General features: G+C 46.4%; 1 protein-coding gene across 4 annotated transcripts in view; it reads left to right on the forward strand.

Moving 5' to 3' along the window:
* osbpl1a (oxysterol binding protein like 1A) overlaps positions 1-20,916 on the forward strand; it is a 128,762-nt gene that overhangs the window by 63,756 nt on the left and 44,090 nt on the right. For all 4 annotated transcript variants that reach the window (XM_033019514.1, XM_033019513.1, XM_033019512.1 and 1 more), the window contains exons 16-17: positions 2,411-2,573; positions 19,261-19,408. In XM_033019514.1, coding sequence (XP_032875405.1) covers positions 2,411-2,573; positions 19,261-19,408 — 311 coding nt within the window. The remainder of the gene's footprint in view (positions 1-2,410; positions 2,574-19,260; positions 19,409-20,916) is intronic.

Raw genomic sequence — 20,916 nt, forward strand, 5'->3', positions numbered from 1 at the left:
TATATTTTTTTATATATATAATATAAAAATATAAAAATTGTTTTATATATATATATATATATATATATAACAATCAGTTTTTGTGCCGTTGATAAGTTATGCCAATGAATTAATAAACCTCACATATGTACGAGGAAGTAATTATCTTTCAGTAGCAGCGGGACAATACGGCTGCTGGCTTTGAAATGGAGAACAAGGCCCTCTGTGAGCTTCCGGATCATTGCTGAGGGTGACTGTGACTGGGGACATTGTTATCAATCAAACTGCTCGCTTAGTTCCCTCTTATGTCAAAACTTGCTCTCTGCGTATCAAAACTTTTGCGAGGAGATTGTTAGTTTAGAGAAGGCTCCCAACACGAAACGTCGCCCATCCTTTTTCTCCAGAGATTCTGCCTGACCCGCTGAGTTACTCCAGCACAGGTGCATGGATGTGCAGGAAATGGAGGGTTACAGATCACGTGTACGCAAAGGAGATTGGTTTAACTTGGCATCATGTTTGGCATGGACATTGTGGGCCGAAGGGCCTGTTCCTGTGATGTGCTTTACTGTTCTCTGTTCAATCTCTTTTCCTCCTCTTCCCCTGCAGCTTAAGACATTGAGATGATAGAACTGGTGTGAGCAGGAATCGCTGGTCGGCGCAGACTTGGTGGGCGGAAGGGCCTGTTTCTATGCTGTATATCTAAACTAAACTGAACATGTTTCTGTTCTGACAAAGGGTTTCGGACCTGAAATGTTCCTCTCTCCATAGACGCTGGCTGATGTGCTGAGTGGCTCCAGCATTTAAAAAATGTGATTGTATCTGAAGCTGTCTCGGGGATCGGTTCCCTTGTGACTCTCCCTCTGCATTAAAGGAGCCAAACACAGCAGCTTGTCAGGTCAGGCCAGCCAACGCCTGTTGATTTATTTGAATCATTTACTGATGGTTATCCTTCCTTTGTTGCATTTGAATGAGATGCTGTTTACTTGCTCTTGGGTCAGTGCACAGATGAGGCACCTGTGTGAGTGTGCGTAGGAGCGCACCTGACTCATCCCAAAACATGCTGAAGATTCAAAATAACCAGCAGCGTGTAAATTTAGAAAACCCCCCACAAAATGCTGGAGTAAGGGCAGCACGGAGGAGAAGTGGTAGAGCTGCTGTCTCACAGCGCCAGACGCAGGTTCGATCCTGACCACGGGTACTGTCTGTACGGAGTTTGCACGTTCTCCCTGTGACCACCTGAGTTTGCTCTGGGTGCTCCGGTTTCCTCCCATGCTCCAAAGACGTACAGGTTTGTAGGTTAATTGGCTTTGATAAAATTGTAATTTGTCCTTAGTGTGTAGGATAGTGCAAGTGTCACTGGTCGGCACAGACCGAAAGGCCTGTTTCTTCGCTGGTTCTCAAAAGCCTAAAGCTCTCCTCAGCACCACTAGGTGGAGTTAAGTTCACTGTACAGGAACAGTTCTTGTGTTGGGGCAAGCTTCTTACAGATGGTTCAGATTTACTGTTGTATGAACAACTAGGGTGAGGTACAGATACAATGAAAATCTTGCTTGTAGCAGCTTCACAGGCACATAGACCATAGAACAGTACAACACAGGAACAGGCCCTTCGACCCACAATATCTGTGCTGAACATGATGCCAAATTAAACTCCTCCTCTGCCTACATGTGATCCATACCCATGTGCCTATCTAGAAGCTTATTAAATGCCACCATTGTATGTGACTCCACCACCACCCCCGGCAGTACGTTATAGGCACCCACCACTCTGTAAAACAAAAACTTGCCCTGCACATCTTTAAATCTTGCCCATTTCATCTTAAAGCTATGGCCTCTAGTCGCTGACATATCCACCCTGGGAGAAAAGACTTTGACTGTCTACCCTATCCATGACACACATAATTTTATATATTTCTACGTGATCGCCCCTCAACTTTAGGCGTTCCAGAGAAAACAATCCAAATTTGTCCAGCCTCTCCCTGTAGTTAGTACCTTCTTACCCAGGCATCATTCTGGCAAGTCTCCTCTGCACCCGCTCCAAAGCCTCCACATCCTTCCTGTAATGGGGCGTCCAGAACTGCACGTAATACTCCAAATGCGGCCTGACCAAAGTCTTAGGGAGCTGCATAGATTCACACAAGCACACAAAAACAAATGATGCATCAATTACACATAACATTCTACAAATCTGTGCAAAGGACAAAACATTAGTGCAAAAGCATAATCAGGGGAAAAAACGAGTCCAGGGTAGTACATGAGTTGGTGGTGGAGGCAGATACGTTAGTGGCATTTAAGAGACTTTTGGATAGGCACATGGATATGGTGGGATGTGGACCATGTTCAGGTAGATTTGTGATGATCTTGGCATCTACGTTGTTCCACTCTCATCTCCCCCCCAATCATGGGCTTGTAATTTCCATTTCCTGTCTCAGGTGCGGAATCAGCGATTGGAGCAGGAGCAGGAGAAGAACAGGATCCTGTCGGAGGCACTGCAGACTCTGGCCTGCGAGCACCATGAACTGGAGCAGTCTGTCGTCAAGGGTTCACCGCCGCACAGCGTGCTGAGCGATGATGAGTTCTACGATGCCGTCTCGGGTAGGTGAGCCAAGGGTGGTAGTGATCAGACCCCCCCCCCCCACCGGCTTCAAGCAGAAACGGAAACAGTTATCGTGTAGACCTTTGCTCTACCTATTGTACTTGAGTTGGCTTGAGTATAATAATGTATAGTATTAGCTGATCTGTTTGGAGAGCAGGCACAACAAAGCTTGTCACGGTACCTCGCTACACATGACAATAATAAAGCGAAACCAAAATCTCCACAACCAGGGTGGCGCAGCAGTAGAGCTGCTGCCTTGCAGCGCCAGAGACTGGGGTTCCATTCTGACTATGTCTGTACGGAGTTTGTATGTTCTCCCTTTGACTGCATGGGTTTTTTCCAGGTACTCCGGTTTCCTCCCAGACTCCCAGCCGTACAAGCTTGTAGGTTAATTATCTTTGTTAAAATGATTAGTGTGTAGGATAGTGCTAGTGTATGGGGTGATCGCAGGTCGGCGTGGACTCGGTGGGCCAAAGGGCCTGTTTCTGTGCAGACGTCTAAAAGTGAGCCTAGCTTTCAATTTACCCTGTAGAAACATCGGCGAGATCAAGCGTAGACTGGTCGACTATTTCACTGAACACCTACACTCGGTCCGCCAAGTCCTGCTGGATCCCCTGGTTGCTAACCATTATAAATCGCCATCCCGTTCCTACATTGTCCTGCCCTGGGCCTCCTCCATTGCCAAAGTGAGGCCACACCCAAACTGGAGGAACAGCACCTCGTATTCCATTTGGTCAGCTTGCAACCCAGCAGCATGAACATTGAATTTTCCACGTTACGTTACCTCTAACAGCCCCCTCCTCCTCCACCGTGTGCACCTGGACCCACAATTATCTTTCCCCTCTCACCCCATCCTTCCTCCGGCTTCACAATTGGGAACTCTTCAATCCCTTGGTCTCACATCTTCTGATTTTTCATCTCTGGCCTTTGTCCAACCATCTGCCTACCATAAACACCCCTCACCTGTATCCACCTATCACTTTCCAGGCAATGTCCTGCTCTCCTCTCTTCCAGATTACTCCCCCCCCCCCCCCCCCCCTCCTCCACCTACAATCAGTCTGAAGAAGGGTCCCGACCTGAAACGTCACCTACCCATGTTCTCCATCGATGCTGCCTGTCATGCTGGGTTACTCCAGCATTTTGTCTCTATATTTTGTCAACGGTATGGTGGTGGGGGTAGGGCTTGAAACTTTTCACAATGAGGCCAACTAATTTATAAACCCGCACGTCTTTGGGACGTGGGAGGAAGTCAGAGCACCCAGAGGAAACCCACGTGGTCACGGAGAATATGCAAACTCCACACCTAAGATCAGGATCGAAGTTGTGCGGGTTGATGTGGATGCAAACTCCACAAAGACAGCATCCGTAGTCAGGATTGAAACCAGGTCTGTGACGCTGTGAGGCAGCGGCCTTACGCGCTGTTCCACTATGAGAAAGAATGACGCAGGAAGGATGTGCACTGGAATAATAACCGGGATTAGCTACTTAAATTCTGAAATGGAACTTGAATACATAATCCCCACAGTATTTAAACCAGGCTGCAATCAGTATCATGCCCTTGTTCCAACTCACTATGAGACGTAAACGGATTGCTTCAGCTCCTTGAGGTGGTATTTATAGATAAACGAGCTGAATGTAGATTTGATGTGGGGAGGGATTCAGACTGAAACATAGATACGTAGACAATAGGAGCAGGGGTAGGCCATTCGGCCCTTTGAACCAGCACCGCCATGGCTGATCATCCACAATCAGTACCCCGTTCCTGCCTTCTCCCCCTACCCCTTGATTCCACTAGGCCTAAGAGCTCTATCTAACTCACTTTTGAATGCATCCAGTGAATCGGCCTCCACCCCCCACTGCCTTACGAGGCAGAGTATTACATAAATTCACAACTCTCTGTGTTAAAACGTTTTCCCCCATCTCAGTTCTAAATGGCCTACCCCTTATTCTTAAACTGTGGCCCCTGGATCTGGACTCCCCCAACATCGGGAACATGTTTCCTGGATTTAGCGTGATTGTGGGGGGATTCAGACTGATTGTGAAGGGGGGGGGGGGTGAAGAAAGCTGGGAGGGGTAGGAAAAGTGTAGCAGGTGGATACAGGTGATTGGGTGTTTGAAAGGCAGATGTTCGGACAATTAGATTTGAGGTTGGTTTAGATTACAGCGCCAAAACAGACCCTTCGGCCTACCGAGTCCATACTAACCAGCGATCACCCCCATACACTAGTTCTGGCCTACACACTAGGAATGATTTTACAGAAACCAATTAACCTACAAACCTGCACATCTTTGGCATGTGGCAGGAAACCAGAACACCCGGAAAAAGAACGTGCAAACTCCATACAGACAGCACCTGTAGTCAGAGATCCTTCTTCAGACCCTTTGTCTGAAGAAGGGGCTCGACCCGAAATGTCACTCATTCCTTCTGCCCCGCTGAGTTACTCCAGCATTTTGTGTCTACCTTCGATTTAAACCAGCATCTGCAGTCCTTTCCTACGCACCTGTAGTCAGGATTGAACTACAATTGTGGAGATTTTGGTTTAGGTTTATTATTGTCACATGTACCGAGATACAGTGAAAAGCTTTGTTTTGCATGCGACTCAATCAGATTGCTAATACCATACATAAATACAATCAAGTCAAACTCAAGTACAATAGGTAGAGCAAAGGGGAAGATACAGAGTGCAGAATATAGTTCTCAGCATTGTAGCGCATCAGTTCCAGAGACAAAGACCAATGTCCGCAATGGGGTAGAGGGGAATCGGACAGTATGGAAGGACTGTTCAGAAGGCTGATAATAGAGGAGGAGAAGCTGTACCTGAGTAACTCGTGTATGGCTTTGATTTGTCCTGTTCATACCTGTCATTCATTTGTACTTTGTACCTTTTCATACCTCTAGTTTACCCAATCCCCTGACTCTGTTTGAAGAAGGGTCTCGGCCCGAAACGTCACCGATTCCTTTTCTCCAGAAAAGCTGCTGAATTACTCCAGCACTTTGTGTCGAGCTCATGCATAAACTTTGCTGACTGTTACGTCAAATCTTGGCAGCTGTCTGAGGTGTCTTTAGAGAGGTTTATTTAAGTAGGTTAGTGTCGACTTTGTGGTCAGCGTCGAGTGATTGGAGTCCTGTGGTCAGGAGCAGTCCGCAAGCGCTGAGTGTTGTCGATTTCAGGATGTCACCGTGCGCGAGTGATCGGGAACTCGGCTCCCGCAAAGGACGTCCTGAGAAGCGATTAGATTGAAGGATCCTCGGAGAATGAAATCAGGGAAGTATAAGTTAGAAATATCGAATTCAGTGTAAGATAATACAGGGTAAAAAACACAAGAGCAATGGAATAACCACATTGGATCAAACTAGTTGTCATTCTCCAGTTTCAGGTAACTACCCCCCTCCCCTTTTTTCCCCCTTTCTGGTTCGGTGTAGAATTGCTGCCTCACAGCAACAAAGACCCGGGTTTGATCCTGACTTCGGGTGCTGTCTGTGTGGAGTTTGAATGTTCTTCCTGTGACTGCATGGGTTTCTCCGGGTGCTCCGGTTTCCTCCCACATCCCAAATAGGTGTGGGTTGTAGGTTAGTTGGCCTCTTTAAATATCCATGAGTGTTTAGGTGAGTGGTAGTATTGATAGGTTTGAGTTTATTTAGTTTATGTCACGTGTACCGAGGTACAGTGAAAAACTTTTGTTGCGTGCTATCCAGTCAGTGGAAAGACAAAACATAATTACAATCGAGCCGTCCACAGTGTACATATTCAGAATAAGTGAAATGATGTGAATAGTGTTTGGTGCAAGATAAAGTTCAGTAAAGCCTGATCAGAAATAGTCCGAGAGTTTCCAATGAGGTGGATGGTTGTTCAGGACCGCTCTCTAGTTGGTGATAGGATGGTTCAGTTGCCTGATAACAGCTGGGAAGAAACTGTCCCTGAATCTGGAGGTGTGTATTTGCACACTTCTGTACCTCTTGCCTGATGGGAGAGGGGAGAAAAGGGACTGACCAGGGTGAAACTGGTCCTTGATTATCCTGGTGGACTTGCATAAATCGAGCCGATTGAAGAGAGGTTGTTTGTATGATGGTCTGGGCTACCTATTTCTTGCGGTCTTGGCTGGGGATTGGTGACGGAACGTGGGGAGATTAAAATGGTTTTAAACATGTTTGCTTGACGGTTAATGTAGATCAGGAACATATTTCTTTGCTGTATGACTGAGCTTTCTATATTTTCATATTAAATTGTTCAATTACTGTACTGTGTGCAGTTCTGGTCACCCAGCCACAGGAAGGATGTCATTAAGTTGGAAAGTGCAGAAGAGATTCACCAGCATGTTACCTGGGCTTGTGGGCTTGGGTTACAGGGAGAGGCTGGATAGGCTGGGACTCTTCCTTGTAGGAAGCTGAGGAGGTGACCTTATGAAGGTGTACAAGATCATGAGGAGCATGGATAAAGTGAATGCACACAGTCTTTTTTCCCAGGGTAGAGGATTCCAAAATTAGAGGGCACAGGCTTAAGATCAGAGGCAGAATATTTAAAGGAGATTTGAGTGCAGGTTTTTTTTTTGACACAATGTGTGGTGGGTGCCTTGAATGTGCTGCCAGGGGTGGTGATGGTGGAGGAAGATACGATAGTGGCATTTCAGAGGCTTTTAGATAGATACATGGATATTGCAGGGATATGGATTATGTGCAGGTAAAGGATATTAAGAATCAAGAGTGTTTTATTGTCATATGTCACAAAAAGGAACTGTGAAAGTCTTACTTGCAGCAGCACAACAGAATATGGAAACTTAGTACCCTGTAACACGATGTTAAACAACAAAAAACATTCTGGGTGTATGTATGTGTGTACATTTTATATGTATATATGTGTGTTTGTGTGAGATAGATATATATATATATATATATATATACACACACTTTTAATAGGAACCTGATGGGTTACTTTTTTACACAAAGGGTGGTGGGTGTATGGAATGAGCTGTCAGAGGAGATAGTTGAGGCAGGTACTAACGCAAAGTTTAAGAAACATTTGGACAGGTACATGGATAGGACAGGTTTAATGGGATATGGACCAAATGTAGGCAGGTGGGACTGGTGTCAGTGGGGCATGTTGGCTGGTGTGGGCAAGTTGGGTCGAAGGGGCTGTTTCCACGCTGTATGACTCTGAACGAGCAAACTCCACACACACATAGACATTATCAGAGGTCAGGATGGAAGCGGGGTCTCTGGCGCTGTGAGGCAATGGCACTACCCGTTGCGCCGCCCTGTGTACAGAGTGTGAATATAATCCAGATGGTTGCGTTGTCAGGGATGCGGGCGGTGGATAAAAATCCCAGTACCGTTGAACAACTGCAGTTTCATTATTGAGGAGCCCAGGGAATCGATTGTCATGCTTGTGTGAGCGTCACTTGATCTCTCGTTCCTGGTGCTGCTATTTTAGTTGAAGTACTTATGCATTATTAATGTTTCATTTCACAAGAGGGAGTAGTCTGGGTTTAATGTGCAGCGTTCGTTGGAAATGTGACACACCATTGATAGACGTTTGCACAGAGTAGCATCGAGACTGGTATGAAACCACTGACCCCTCCTTATAGCTGCATGTTAAGTGTGATCATTGGCTCTGAAATAAATTACTGCACATCTCACTCAACATCTGCAGGGACGCTGAGTGCAAGGGAAGGCAAAATAATGAACAGAAGTCATTCAGCTCCACTGTTCCCTCAGATTTAGGGCAGCACAGTGTCGCAGCAGGTGGAACTGCTGCCTCACAGCGCCAGAGACCCTTGTTCAATCCTGACCTCGGGTGCTGCCCCTTATCCCAGCAGTGGCTGAGTCCAGGACCAGAGGCCACAACTTCAGAATAAAAGGGTGTACCTTTAGAAAGGAGATGAGAAGCATTTTGTTTTAGTCAGAGGGTGGTGAAGCTGTGGAATTCATTGCCACAGACGGCTGTGGAGGCCACGTCAATGGTTAGTTGTAAGGCGGAGATTGACAGATTCTAAATTAGTATGGGTATCAGGGGTTACAGGGAGAAGGCAGGTGAATGGGGGTGAGAGAAAGATAGCTCGGCCATGATTGAATGGCGGAGTGGACTTGGTGGGCCGAATGGCCTAATTCTGTTCCTAGAACCTGTGAATTTATATCGCTCTCGACCCTTATCCAAGGTAGACACAAAATGCTGGAGTAACTCAGCGGGACAGGCAGCATCTCTGGTGAGAAGGAACGGGTGACGTATTGGGTTGAGACCCTTCTTCAGACTCTTCCTTATCCAAATCTGTCCAAATGTCTTCTAAAAGTCATAATTGTAACTACTTCAACAGCTTCCTCTAGTAGTTCATTTCAGATACGGACTACCCGCTGAGTCAAAACGTTGCCCCTGAGTTCCCTCTTAAATCGCTCCCCCCTCATCTTATGCCTGTGCCCTCTAGTTTTAGAATCCTCTACCCTGTGAATGAGACTGCGAGCATTCACTTTATGCATGTCCCTTCATGATCTTGTACACCTCAAGGTCACCCCTCAGCCATCCACACAAAGAGAAAGGTTTCAGCTTATCTAAGCTCTCCCTGTAACTCAAACCCGCAAGCCCACGGAACATCCAAGAGAGACCAAATCAAACACAATGGTTTATTCTTCAACTTCTGTCCTATTGCAGTGGCACAGTGGTTATAGCCGCTGCCTCACAGCACCAGAGACCTGGGTTTAATCATGACCTTGGGTGCTGTCTGTATGTGAGGAGTTTGTGCGTTCTCCCTGTGGCCGTGTGAGTTCCCTCCGGATGCTCCGGTTACCTCCCAAATTCCAAAGAAGTGTGGGTTTGCAGGTTATGTATGAAGGAACTGCAGATGCTGGTTTAAACAAAACGTAGATACAAAATGCTGGAGTAACTCACCTCAGGCAGCATCTCAGGAGAGAAGGAATGGGTGACGTTTTCGGTTGAGGCTCTTCTTTCAGTCTGAAGAAGGGTTACGACCTGAAACTTCACCCATTCCTTCTCTCCAGAGATACTGCATGCCCGGCTGAGTTACTCCAGCATTTTGTGTCTATCTCGGGTTTGTAGGTTAATTGACCCTTTGTAAATTGTCCCTGGTGTGTAGGGTGTGGATGAGAAAATGGGATAATATAGAACGTGTGAATGAGTAATCGATGGTCGGCATGGACTCGGTGGGCCTAAGGGTCTGTTTCCACACTGTAGCTCTAAAGAATTCCTGCCTGGTCTAAACTTAGCTGAGGAAAGAAGTAGCATGAACTCCACAATGTTTAAGAAACATTTACAGTGCATTCAGAAAGTATTCAGACACCTTCACGTTTTCCACATTTTCTTATTTTAAAATTGATTAAATTCTTTTTTTTTTAATCATCAATCTACACACAATACCCCAGAATGAAGAAGCGAAAACAGGTGTGTAGAAAGTTTTGCAAAGTAATTAAAAAGAAATAATTGAAATATCACATTTACATAAATATTTTGCTATGACACTCAAAATTGAGCTTGGGTTCATCCAGTTTCCATTGATTATCCTTGAGATATTGGAGTCCACCAGTGGTTAATTAAATTGATTGGACATGATTTGGAAAGGCAAACACCTGCCTATATAAGGTCCCACAGTTAACAGTGCATGTCAGAGCAAAAACCAAGCCATGAAGACGAAGGAATGGTCCATAGACCTCTGAGACAGGATTGTGTTGAGACACAGATGTGGGGTAGGGTATAAAACAATTTCTGCAGCATTGCAAGTCCTAAAGAGTATAGTGGGCACCGTCATTCTTAAATGGAAGAACTTTGGAACCACCAGGACTCTTCATAGAGCTGGCTGCCCGGCCAAACTGAGCAATCGGGGGTGAAGGGCCTTGGTCAGGGAGGTGACCAAGAACCCGATGGTCACTCTGACAGAGCTCCATAGTTCCTCTGTGGCGATGGGAGAACCTTCCAGAAGGACAGCTATATCTGCAGCACTCCACCAATCAGGCCTTTATGGTAGAATGGCCAGAAGGAAGCCACTCCTCAGTAAAAGGCACATGACAGCCCGCTTGGAGTTTGCCAAAAGGCACCTAAAGGACTCTCAGACCATGAGAAACAAAATTCTCTGGTCTGATGAAACCAAGATTAAACTCTTTGGCCTGAATGCCAAGCGTCACATCTGGAGGAAACCAGGCACCACTCATCACCTGGCCAATACCATACCTACGGTGAAGCATGGTGGTGGCAGCATCATGGTGTCGGGATGTTTTTCAGCGGCAGGAACTGGGAGACTAGTCAGGATCGAGGGAAAGATGAACGGAGCAAAGTACAGAGAGATCCTTGATGAAAACCTGCTCCAGAGCGTTCTGGACCTCAGACTGGGGCGTAGGTTCACCTTCCAACAGGACAATGACCCTAAGCACACAGCCAAGACAATGCAGGAGTGGCTTCGTGACAAGTCTGTGAATGTCCTTGAGTGGCCCAGCCAGAGCCCGGACTTGAACCCAATCGAACATCTCTGGAGGAACTTGAAAATAGCTGTGCATCGCACTCCCCATCGCACCTGATAAAGCTTGAGAGGATCTGCAGAGAAGAATGGGAGAAATTACCCAAATCCAGGTGTGCCAAGCTTGTAGTGTCATGACCAAGAAGACTTGAGGCTGTAATCACTGCCAAAGGTGCCCCAACAAAATACTGAGTAAAGGGTCTGAATACTTATGTACTTACTGTGATATTTCAGTTATTTATTTTTAATTACTTAGCAAAAATTTCTAAACACCTGTTTTTGCTTTTTTATTAAGGGGTATTGTGTGTAGATTGATGATTTAAAAAAAAAATCTAATCCATTTTAGATTAAGGCTGTAAGGTAACAAAATGTGGAAACAGTTGAATACTTTCTGAATGCGCTGTAGACAGGTACATGGATAGGACAGGTTTAGTGAGATATGGGCCAAACGCAGGCAGGTGGAGCTAGTGTAGATGAGGCATGTTGGTTGGCATGGGCAGGTTGGGCCTTTTTCCACGTTGTCTGATTCTAAATGTGAAGCCAGAGGAAGGAACCGAGGTGGAAGGAGCGGGGAGAAATGGGTGTGAATCATGGGGCGCAGGGAAGAGATGCGGGAGAATGGGTTGGTGTACAGCAAGGGGGGTTTACTTAGTTATCTAACATTGGAGAATTCACTGTTCATACTGTTGGGTTGTAAGCTGCCCAAACGGAATAAGAGGTGCTGTTCCTGTAATTTGTGTGTGGCCTCAGTCCATTCAACAGTAAAGCACAGGAACAGGCCCTTCGGCCCACTATGTCTGTGCTGAACACAATGCTGTTAAACTAATCCCCTCTGCCTGCACGTGATCTGTTTCCTTCCATCCCCTGCATATCCATCTGCCTATCTAAAATCTTCTTAAACATGACTATCATATCTGCCTCCACCAGAGTGTTTTCCTGGCACCCACCTCCCGCTGTGTAACTAGCTTGTCCTGTACTTCTATTTACAATTACTTTGACAGACTTGGACAGTCTTGTAACTATGTCCCCGCGTTTGCCATTTTTCCATCAGTGGAAGCATCTCAACATCTAACAAAGTGCTGGTGGAACTCAACGAGTCAGGCAGCATCAATGGAGGGAATGAACAGATGACCTTTCAGGTTGAGATCCACCTTCAGTCAGAGGAAGGGTCCCGCCATGAACGTCACCTGTCCATTCCCTCCACCGATACCACCTGGCCTACTGAGTTCCTCCGGCACTTTGATTTTTGCTAAAGATTCCAGCATTTGCAGTTCATTGTGCTTCCACCTCCACATCTGTCCTGTTAACCCCTGGAGATGTAGTGCTGCTGGGTTTTGCAGCATTCAGCTTGTACTTTAGTTGATCAGTGGTGGCGCAGCGGTAGAGCCCCTGAGACCCGGGCTTGATCCTGACTATGGGTGCTGTCTGTACGGAGTTTGTGCGTTCTCCCTGTGACCGCGTGGGTTTTCTCCGGGTGCTCCGTTTTCCTCCCACATTCCAAAGTCGTACAGGTTTTAAGTTAATTTGACTCTGTAAATTGTCCCTGGAATGTAGACAGAACTAGTCTATGGGTTGTCAGTTGTCAGTGGATTCGGTGAGCCCAAAGGTTTATTTCCACACTGTAACTCTAAACTAAACTGGTGTGAACGGGTGATTGCTGGTCAGCACAGACTCGTTGGGCCGAAGGGCCTGTTTCCACACTGTATCTCTAAACTAAACTAAGCTGAGTTAAGTTAGTGAACAACACTAACTTAATAACACTTAGGGATGGCACGATGGCACAGTGGGAGAGTTGCTGCCTTACAACGCTTTCAGAGCCAGAGACCCGGGTTCAATCCCGACTTCAATGCTGTCTGTATGGAGTTTGTACGTTCTCCCCATGACCGCATGGGTTTTCACCGAGATCTTCGGTTTCCTCCCACACTGCTAAGACGTACAGGTTTGTAGATCGATTGGCTTATAAATGTAAATTGTCCCCAGTGTCTGTAGGATAGTGTTAATATGTGGGGATCACTGGTCAGTGCAGACTCAGTGGGCCGAAGGGCGTGTTTCCGCGCTGTATCTCTAAACTAAACACAAAATGCTGGAGTAACTTTACGAGTCAGGCAGCATCTCTGGAGAACATGGATCGGTAATGATTCGGATCTGGGCCCTTCTTCATACTGAGTTTGAGTTTAGTTTATTATCACGTGTACTGGGTTACAGTTGAAAATCTTTTGTTGCGTGCTAACCAGTCAGCGGAAAGACAATACATGATTACAATTGAGCCCTCCACAGTGTAAAGACAATACATGATAAAGGGAATAACACGAATAACGTTTAGTGCAAATTAACGATAGTCCGAGGGTCACGAAACACTACCTGATCCGAAATGTCGTCTATCCATGTTCACCAGAGATGCTTACCTGAGCAATTAAAAAAAAAAAGCATAAATAAGAACAGCAGATGCTGGTTTATACCAAAGATAGACACAAAGTGCTGGAGTAACTCAGCTGGTCAGGCAGCATCTCTGGAGAAAAATGATGGGTGACATTTTGTGTTGGGACCCTTCTTCAGAGATGCTGCCTGACCCGCTGAGTTACTCCAGCACTTAAGTCTCCTTTTTAAAGAAACCCTACTGTCAGGCTACATCACAGTGTGGTCCTGGGGGAGCAGCTGCTATATTGGGCACATGTTGTTTTTATCCTGATGTTTTGTTGTTGTCCTTGGGTCCTGTGGGCGGGGACGGGGAGCAGTGTCACCAGAGCTGTTTCCATTCTGTTCTCGTCAAAGAAGCACCATGACAACCGGGTAACAATCCCTTCCCTTGGCCACGTTCCCAGTTCCTGCAGACGGTGCGGGCCGGCCCACTCGGACTCTCCAGCCCCGAGGTGTTTGGGTACCAGGAGAAGGCTTCGATATTGTGGCATGCCAACCCGTGCAGGACCTGATTGTGACCTTGCCCCTGACACGAGGCATCTCATTCCCCTCTGCACAGCGTCAGGCACTTGAGTTGAGAGGGAAATATATTGTTCATCCTCAGTGTATCGGGTGCTGTGGAGCTTGGCGGAGCTGCCCCCCTCCCGGAGTGAAGGTGCTGTGTTGAGTACTCGGTGTGCCTTGATCGTCAGCTTCCCCACCAAGTGCGGGACAGTGGGTCTCGTGCCAGCGACGTGCCGTCTCCACCCTCTGGATGGAGCCTCCTGTCTCTGCGCTGGGATCTCCAGTCAACGGTGGGTGCTTGTCCGCTACTCCCGGCATCCCGTGCCCCCGCTCGGCTCCAAACCTCCCCGCGGCTCCTGTGGAGAGCGTAGACCCACACTGTCTCTTTCGCCAGGGTGGCGGTGCCGTGGGCAGGTCAAGTGTGGACCACACTGACATCACCCCCTGTAATAGCACCTACTCGCATCTCCCTTTTCACGGGCTTTCATTTAATTGAATTGAAGAACTTGTGTGTTTAACATGTTGGTCTCCCTGTTGCTCTCTGGGGAAGTTGCCTGAGCTGCTGACTTACACCAACATTGTGTCCTGTTTTGTAAACCAGCATCTGAAGTTTCTTTTCTCTCTAGTTATCTCCTGTGATGGTAAAAGTATAAAAACTTCCTTGTGTCTTCATCTGTGTGTGTGTCTCTGTCTCGGTATGACTGTCTCTGTATGTGTGTTTGTGTGTGTGTGCCTCTGTGTGTTGGCATGTGTGTATGTCATATTCGTTTTTGTGTGTTGCCTGAGTCGTTTTGCCTGTGATGCTGTTGCAAGCAACGTTTCCATTGTACCTGACCTCACTGTACTTGTTCATCTGACAATGAGCGTTACTGTGATCTGTACCCTCCAGCACAGGAATTGTTTGTTTATTTTCCTCATCATTGCCTCCTCTTGGGAAATACTTAAAATCTGCTTTTCTCGGGTTATTTCTCAATGAGAATATCAAGTGTGTTTAAAACTCCTTGCTCTCATTACACATTCACAAGCTATCATATTGTGCAAAACGATCCATATCCCTCAAAGTTAATTTGATTCATTGAACTTTTTAACTTGCAATTGAACCCTTTACGGGGGAAAAAAAGTCACTTTGTGCTAGGAAATTTTTATTGCTGAGATTAATTTTTTTAAAGTATTTTGTTTGACCGTGCTTTGGAAATGAGAGCCACTGGTAAATGTTTATTTAAAGAGATGGTACCGGAGAGAGGCAACATTGATATACACGTTCTGATCTTCTATTGGCACAGAGTGCTGGAGTAACTTAGCGAGTCGGGCAGCACCTCTGGAGACCATGGATAGGCGACGTTTCAGATTGGGACTCTATTAGTCTGAAGAAGGGTTCTGACATGAAACGTGTCGGAACCCTTCTTCAGACTAATAGAGTCCCAATCTGAAACATCTGCAGTTCCTTGTGGCTTAACTTTCAGTTTTGGATTTGGATTTGGGAGTTCTGATGAACAGCTACCTCAACTGAAGGAATTGGGGTTGTGTTCTAATGAAAAGCAAGCTATGGCCACAAAATTCATCAAGGCATTTTTGTGTTCTGCAGTGAATGTTCGACTTGAGCAACCTAGTTATCTGATCAATAATTGTACTGAAAGCAGACCGTGCGATAACTTGCCATCAATAACCTTCATGCCCTTCAAATGGTCCCTTTTGTGTCCTTCAAATGAGGATGTTGCCAGGACTCGAGGGCCTGAGCTACAGGGAGAGGTCGGGCAGGCTAGCACTTCATTCTTGGAGCGCAGGAAGATGAGTGGTGATCTTATAGAGGTGTACATGAGAGGGAGAGATAGGGGAAAAGGCATAATCTCTTGCCCAGAGTAAGGGAATCAAGAACCTGAGGGCATAGGTTTAAGATGACAGAGAAAAGATTTAAAAAGAACACGAGGGGCAAATTTTCCACACAGGTGGGTGTATGGAATGAGCTGCCAGAGGAGGTACTTAAGGCAGGTACAATGACAACATTTAAAAGACATTCGGACAAATACATGGATAGGAAATGTTATAGAGGGTTATAAGTCAAATGAAATCAGATGGGATTAGCTTAGATGGGCATCTTGGTCGGCATAAACATGTTGGCCCTATGTTTCCATGTTGTTTGATTGTAAATTTACTTGACAAATATTTAGTATACATTTCAGCTCATTGCCATCCTGAGAATTTCTACAGAATTTTAAGTTCATATAAGTCACAGGAGCAGAAGTCGGCCATTCGGCCCATCTACTCCGCCATTTAATCATGGCTGATCAATCTTTCCCTCTCAACCCCATTCTCCTGCCTTCTCCTCATAACACACTTACTAATCAAGGATCTATCAATCTCCACCTGGAAAATATCCATTCAGTTGGCCTCCACAGCCGTCTGTCTCAACTATCTCCTCAAAGTATGCCCACCTTGAAGAAACTGTCCTCCTCTCTCCAATGGGAGTTCTGTGAGACCCTCCCTTACTGCTCCCCCCTCTGTGAATCCTGCTGCTCTCCCGCTCCCGCTCCCGTCCCCACACCCACGTCTCTTTTCCAACTTTCTCTCCCCCCACCCCACCATCCCCACCACAATCAGTCTGAAGAAGTGTCCTGAGCTGAAACGTCATCTCTGCATTTCTCCAGACATCAAGAGAGAGTCCAGAGAGTTCAATTGTCTTATGCACCGAAACAGAACAATGAAATGTGCACTGAAAATGTTATTCAAACAGATCAGATATACCAACATAAATACAATCGTCAAACTCAAGTACAATAGGCAGAGCAAAGGGGGAAATACAGAGTGCAGAATATAGTTCTCAGCATTGTAGTGCACCAGTTCCTTGGACAAAGTCCAATGTCCACAACGGGTTAGAGGTGAATCGGACAGTACCCTAACTTATGGAAGGACTGTTCAGAAGCCTGATAACAGTGGGGAAGAAGCTGTTCCTGAGTCTGGGTGGTGTGTGCTTTCTGGCTTCTGTACATTTAGTTTTAGAGATACAGCATGGAAACAGGCTCTTTGGCCCACTGAGTCCGAGCTGACCAACGATCACCCGTGCCCTGGTTATATCCTACCCTCGCTGATGTCTCCCTTTATGAGGGTTTATATGTGGGCAGGTACCAGGGTTTACACAGTACTGATCAAGGTAATGTTACAAAGTTTGGTGCAGAGGGAGTGGTACTGGGTGTTACAACTGTGCAGACTTAGTTTGTGGATCGGACGTGGCCTGCAGTGGCACAGAGCAGTAGACCAGCGGTGGATGTCACCAATTGCCACCAAGCCGACCCTGCAACGCCGCCAGGACAACAGGCCATCATGGTCCGGCTTGGGACGGCACAGTGGCGCAGCGGTAGAGTTGCTGCATTACTACGCCAGAGACCCGGGTTCAATACTGACTATGGGTGCAGTCTGTACGGAGTTTGTATGTTCTCCCTTTGACCACGTTGGTATTCCCCATGTATTCTGGTTTCTTCCCACGCTCCAAAGACATACAGGTTTGTAGGTGAATTGGCTTCAGTAAAATTGTAAATTGTCCCTCGTGTTTAGAATAATGCTAGTGTACGGGGTAATCACTGGTCGGAGTGGACTCGATGGATCGAAGGCCGCATTTCTGCACTGTATCCCTAGAGTCTAAATTCAAGAACAATATCTAGAATGATTGGGACTTAAATGGCACCAAATGTTGTGACTGTATACTTTCTCATTGTACTATTACTGTTAAACACATGTACAGTATCTGAGATGCTTATCTGAGATGTATCTAAGAGCTTACGTATTGTGATACATACTGAAATGTGTACAAAAAATAAATTTCACTGTACCTCGGTACATAGAGTATAGGGTCTTCCAGCATGCAAACAGGCCCTTCGGCCCAACTTGCTCACACCAACCAACATTTCCAATCTACATTGCTCGGTGCTGGGACCACAGCTATTTACAATATACATCAATAATTTAGATGAAGGGAAGTAACATTAGCAAATTTGCAGTTGACACAAAGCTGGGTGGCAGTGTGAACTGCGAGGAGGATGCTATGAGAATGCAGGGTGACTTGGACAGGTTGGGTGAGTGGGCAGATACATGGCAGATGTGGATAAATGTGTGGTTATCCACTTTGGTAGCAAAAACAGGAAGGCAGATTATTATCTAAATGGTGTCAAGTTGGGAAAAGGGGAACTACAATGGGATCTGGGGGTCCTTGTTCATCAGTCGATGAAAGTGCGCATGCAGGTACAGCAGGCAGTGAAGAAAGTGAATGGCATATTGGCCTTCATAACAAAAGGAGTTGAGTATAGGAGCAAAGAGGTCCTCCTGCCGTTGTACAGGGCCCTAGTGAGACCACACCTGGAGTATTGTGTGCAGTTTTGGTCTCCAAATTTGAGGAAGGACATTCTTGCTATTGAAGGAGTGCAACGTAGGTTCACAAGGTAAATTCCCGGGATGGCGGGACTGTCATATGCTGAGAGAATGGAGCAGCTGGGCTTGTACACTCTCGAATTTAGGATGAGAGGGGACCTTATTGAAACATATAAGATTATTAAGGATTTGGACACGCTAGAGACAGGAAACATGTTCCCGATGTTTGGGGAGTCCAGAACCAGGGGCCACAGTTTAAGAATAAGGGGTAAGCCATTTAGAATGGAGATGAGGACACACCTTTTCACAGAGTTGTGAGTCTGTGGAATTCTCTGCCTCAGAGGGCGGTTGAGGCCGGTTCTCTGGATACTTTCAAGAGAGAGCTAGATAGGGCTCTTAAAGATAGCGGAGTCAGGGGATATGGGGAGAAGGCAGGAACGGGGTACTGATTGTGGATGATCAGCCATGATCACATTGAATAGGGGTGCTGGCTCGAAGGGCCGAATGGCCTACTCCTGCACCTATTATCTACATAGTCCCACCTGCGTACTTTGGCCCATATCCCTCCATGTGCCTGTCCAAATGTTTCTTGAACATTGCAATACCACCCGCCTCAACTACCTCCTCCGGCTGCTCGTTCCATACACCAACCACCCTTTGTGTAAGTTACCCCTCAGGTTCATATTAAATCTTTCCCCACCTTAAACCTATGTCCTCTGGTTCCCTATTCCCCTACTCTGGCTAAGAGACTCTGCGTCTACCCGATCCATTCCTCTCATGATTTTATACACCTCGATAAGATCATCCCTCATCTTCCTGCACTCCAAGGAATAATATCCTCGCCTGCTCAACCTCTCCCTATTGCTCATCTATTCCTCTCATGACGCACCAATAAAGTACCATTGAACCGTTAGAAAGGGGGCATATTGACGTTAGTGTGTTTGGCTGCAGATTCTGACTCGGTGGACTCGTTGAGTGGATTTGAAACGGTAGCGAGCTACTCCGCTGACGAAGAGCCTTTGAATTGTAGCAACACGGAGCAGTCAAACATGTCGGAGAAGGAAAATCCAGCCCAGACCAATGGCATCACCAAATACAGGTGAGTCATGAAACCGCACACGGGGAGATTAGTCTCAGTGTGGAGATACAGCAAGGAAACAGGCCCTTCGCCCCACCATATCCATGCTGACCATCGATCACCCAATAAAACCATAATACATAAGAGAAGAATGCCAGCCTGCAAATTTATTTCTACAAAATTTTAAGTTCATGTCACAGGAGCAGAATTGGGCCGTCCATTGCATCTACACCCTTCGATGATGGTTGATCTATTTTTCCCTGCCTTCTCCCCGTGACCTTTGACACCCTTACTAATCAATCTCTGCTTTAAAAATACTCAATGACTTGGCCTCCACCGCCATCCGTGACAATGAATTCCACAGATTCACCACGCTCTCCCATCGGGCAGGAGGTACAAACGTGTGAAAATGCACACCTCCAGATTCAGGGACAGTTTCTTCCCAGCTGTTATCGGGCAACGGAACCATCCTATCAACAACTAGAGATCGGTCCTGACCTCCCATCTACCTCATTGGAGACCTTTGACCATTTTTTAGCAGACTTTATCTTGTACTAAATATTGTACCATTTATCAATGACCGTGCACTGTGGCCGGCTTGATCTTTAGTCTTTTCTTTGCACCTAAACAAAAGCTTTTCACTGTACCTCGGTACACGTGACAATAATAAACCAAACTAATTTAATGCAAAACATTCTAATATTGACAAAGTCATATTACGGATGCAAGTAGTGTGTTACTGGGCTGTTACATCAGTCCTGACTGAGTTTGAAAGGCGACTAAAAACAGCAAAGTCTATACGTATACTTTAGAGATACAGCGCAGAAACAGGTCCTTCGGCCCACCAGGTCCGCGCCGACCAGCGATCCTTGTACACCAGCACAGTCCTACACACTAGGTACAATTTACAATTCACAGAAGCCAATTAACCGACAGACTGGCACATCTTTGGAATGTGGAAAGAAACCAGAGCCCCCGGAGAAAACCCACATGGTCACAAGGAGAACGTACAAACCCCATGCGAACAACACCCATGGTCAGGATTGAACCCAAGTCTCTGGCGCTGTAAGGCAGCAATGCTGCCACTGCGCCACTGTGTAGCCCCTTTGGTGCCCTCTGTTTACTAGAGTATCAGTGCACATATGGAGGGTATATTAGCTATATGGAGAGATTGGACAAACTTGAGTCATTTTCCCTCGAGTGTCGGAGTCTGCGGGGAGACCTAATAGAAGTATATAAAATTATGAGGGTTATGGGGCGAAGGCAGGCGAATGGGGTTGAGAGGGTTAAGATAGATCAGCCATGATTGAATGGCAGAATAGGCTTGATGGGCTGAATGGCCTTATTCTGCTTTTTATGGACTTATGAACTTGGCCCTTGTACATTCATCTGCCAAGTAAACTTCCCCACCACATGTATCCACATATCACTCACCAGTCTTTGTCCTGCCCCCACCTCTCTTTTCTAGCTTTCTCCCCCCCCCCCTTATTTCATTAGTCTGAAGAAGGGCCCCGACCCAAAACATCGCC

The sequence above is a fragment of the Amblyraja radiata genome, chromosome 4 (assembly GCF_010909765.2).
Source record: "Amblyraja radiata isolate CabotCenter1 chromosome 4, sAmbRad1.1.pri, whole genome shotgun sequence".
NCBI lineage: Eukaryota > Metazoa > Chordata > Chondrichthyes > Rajiformes > Rajidae > Amblyraja > Amblyraja radiata.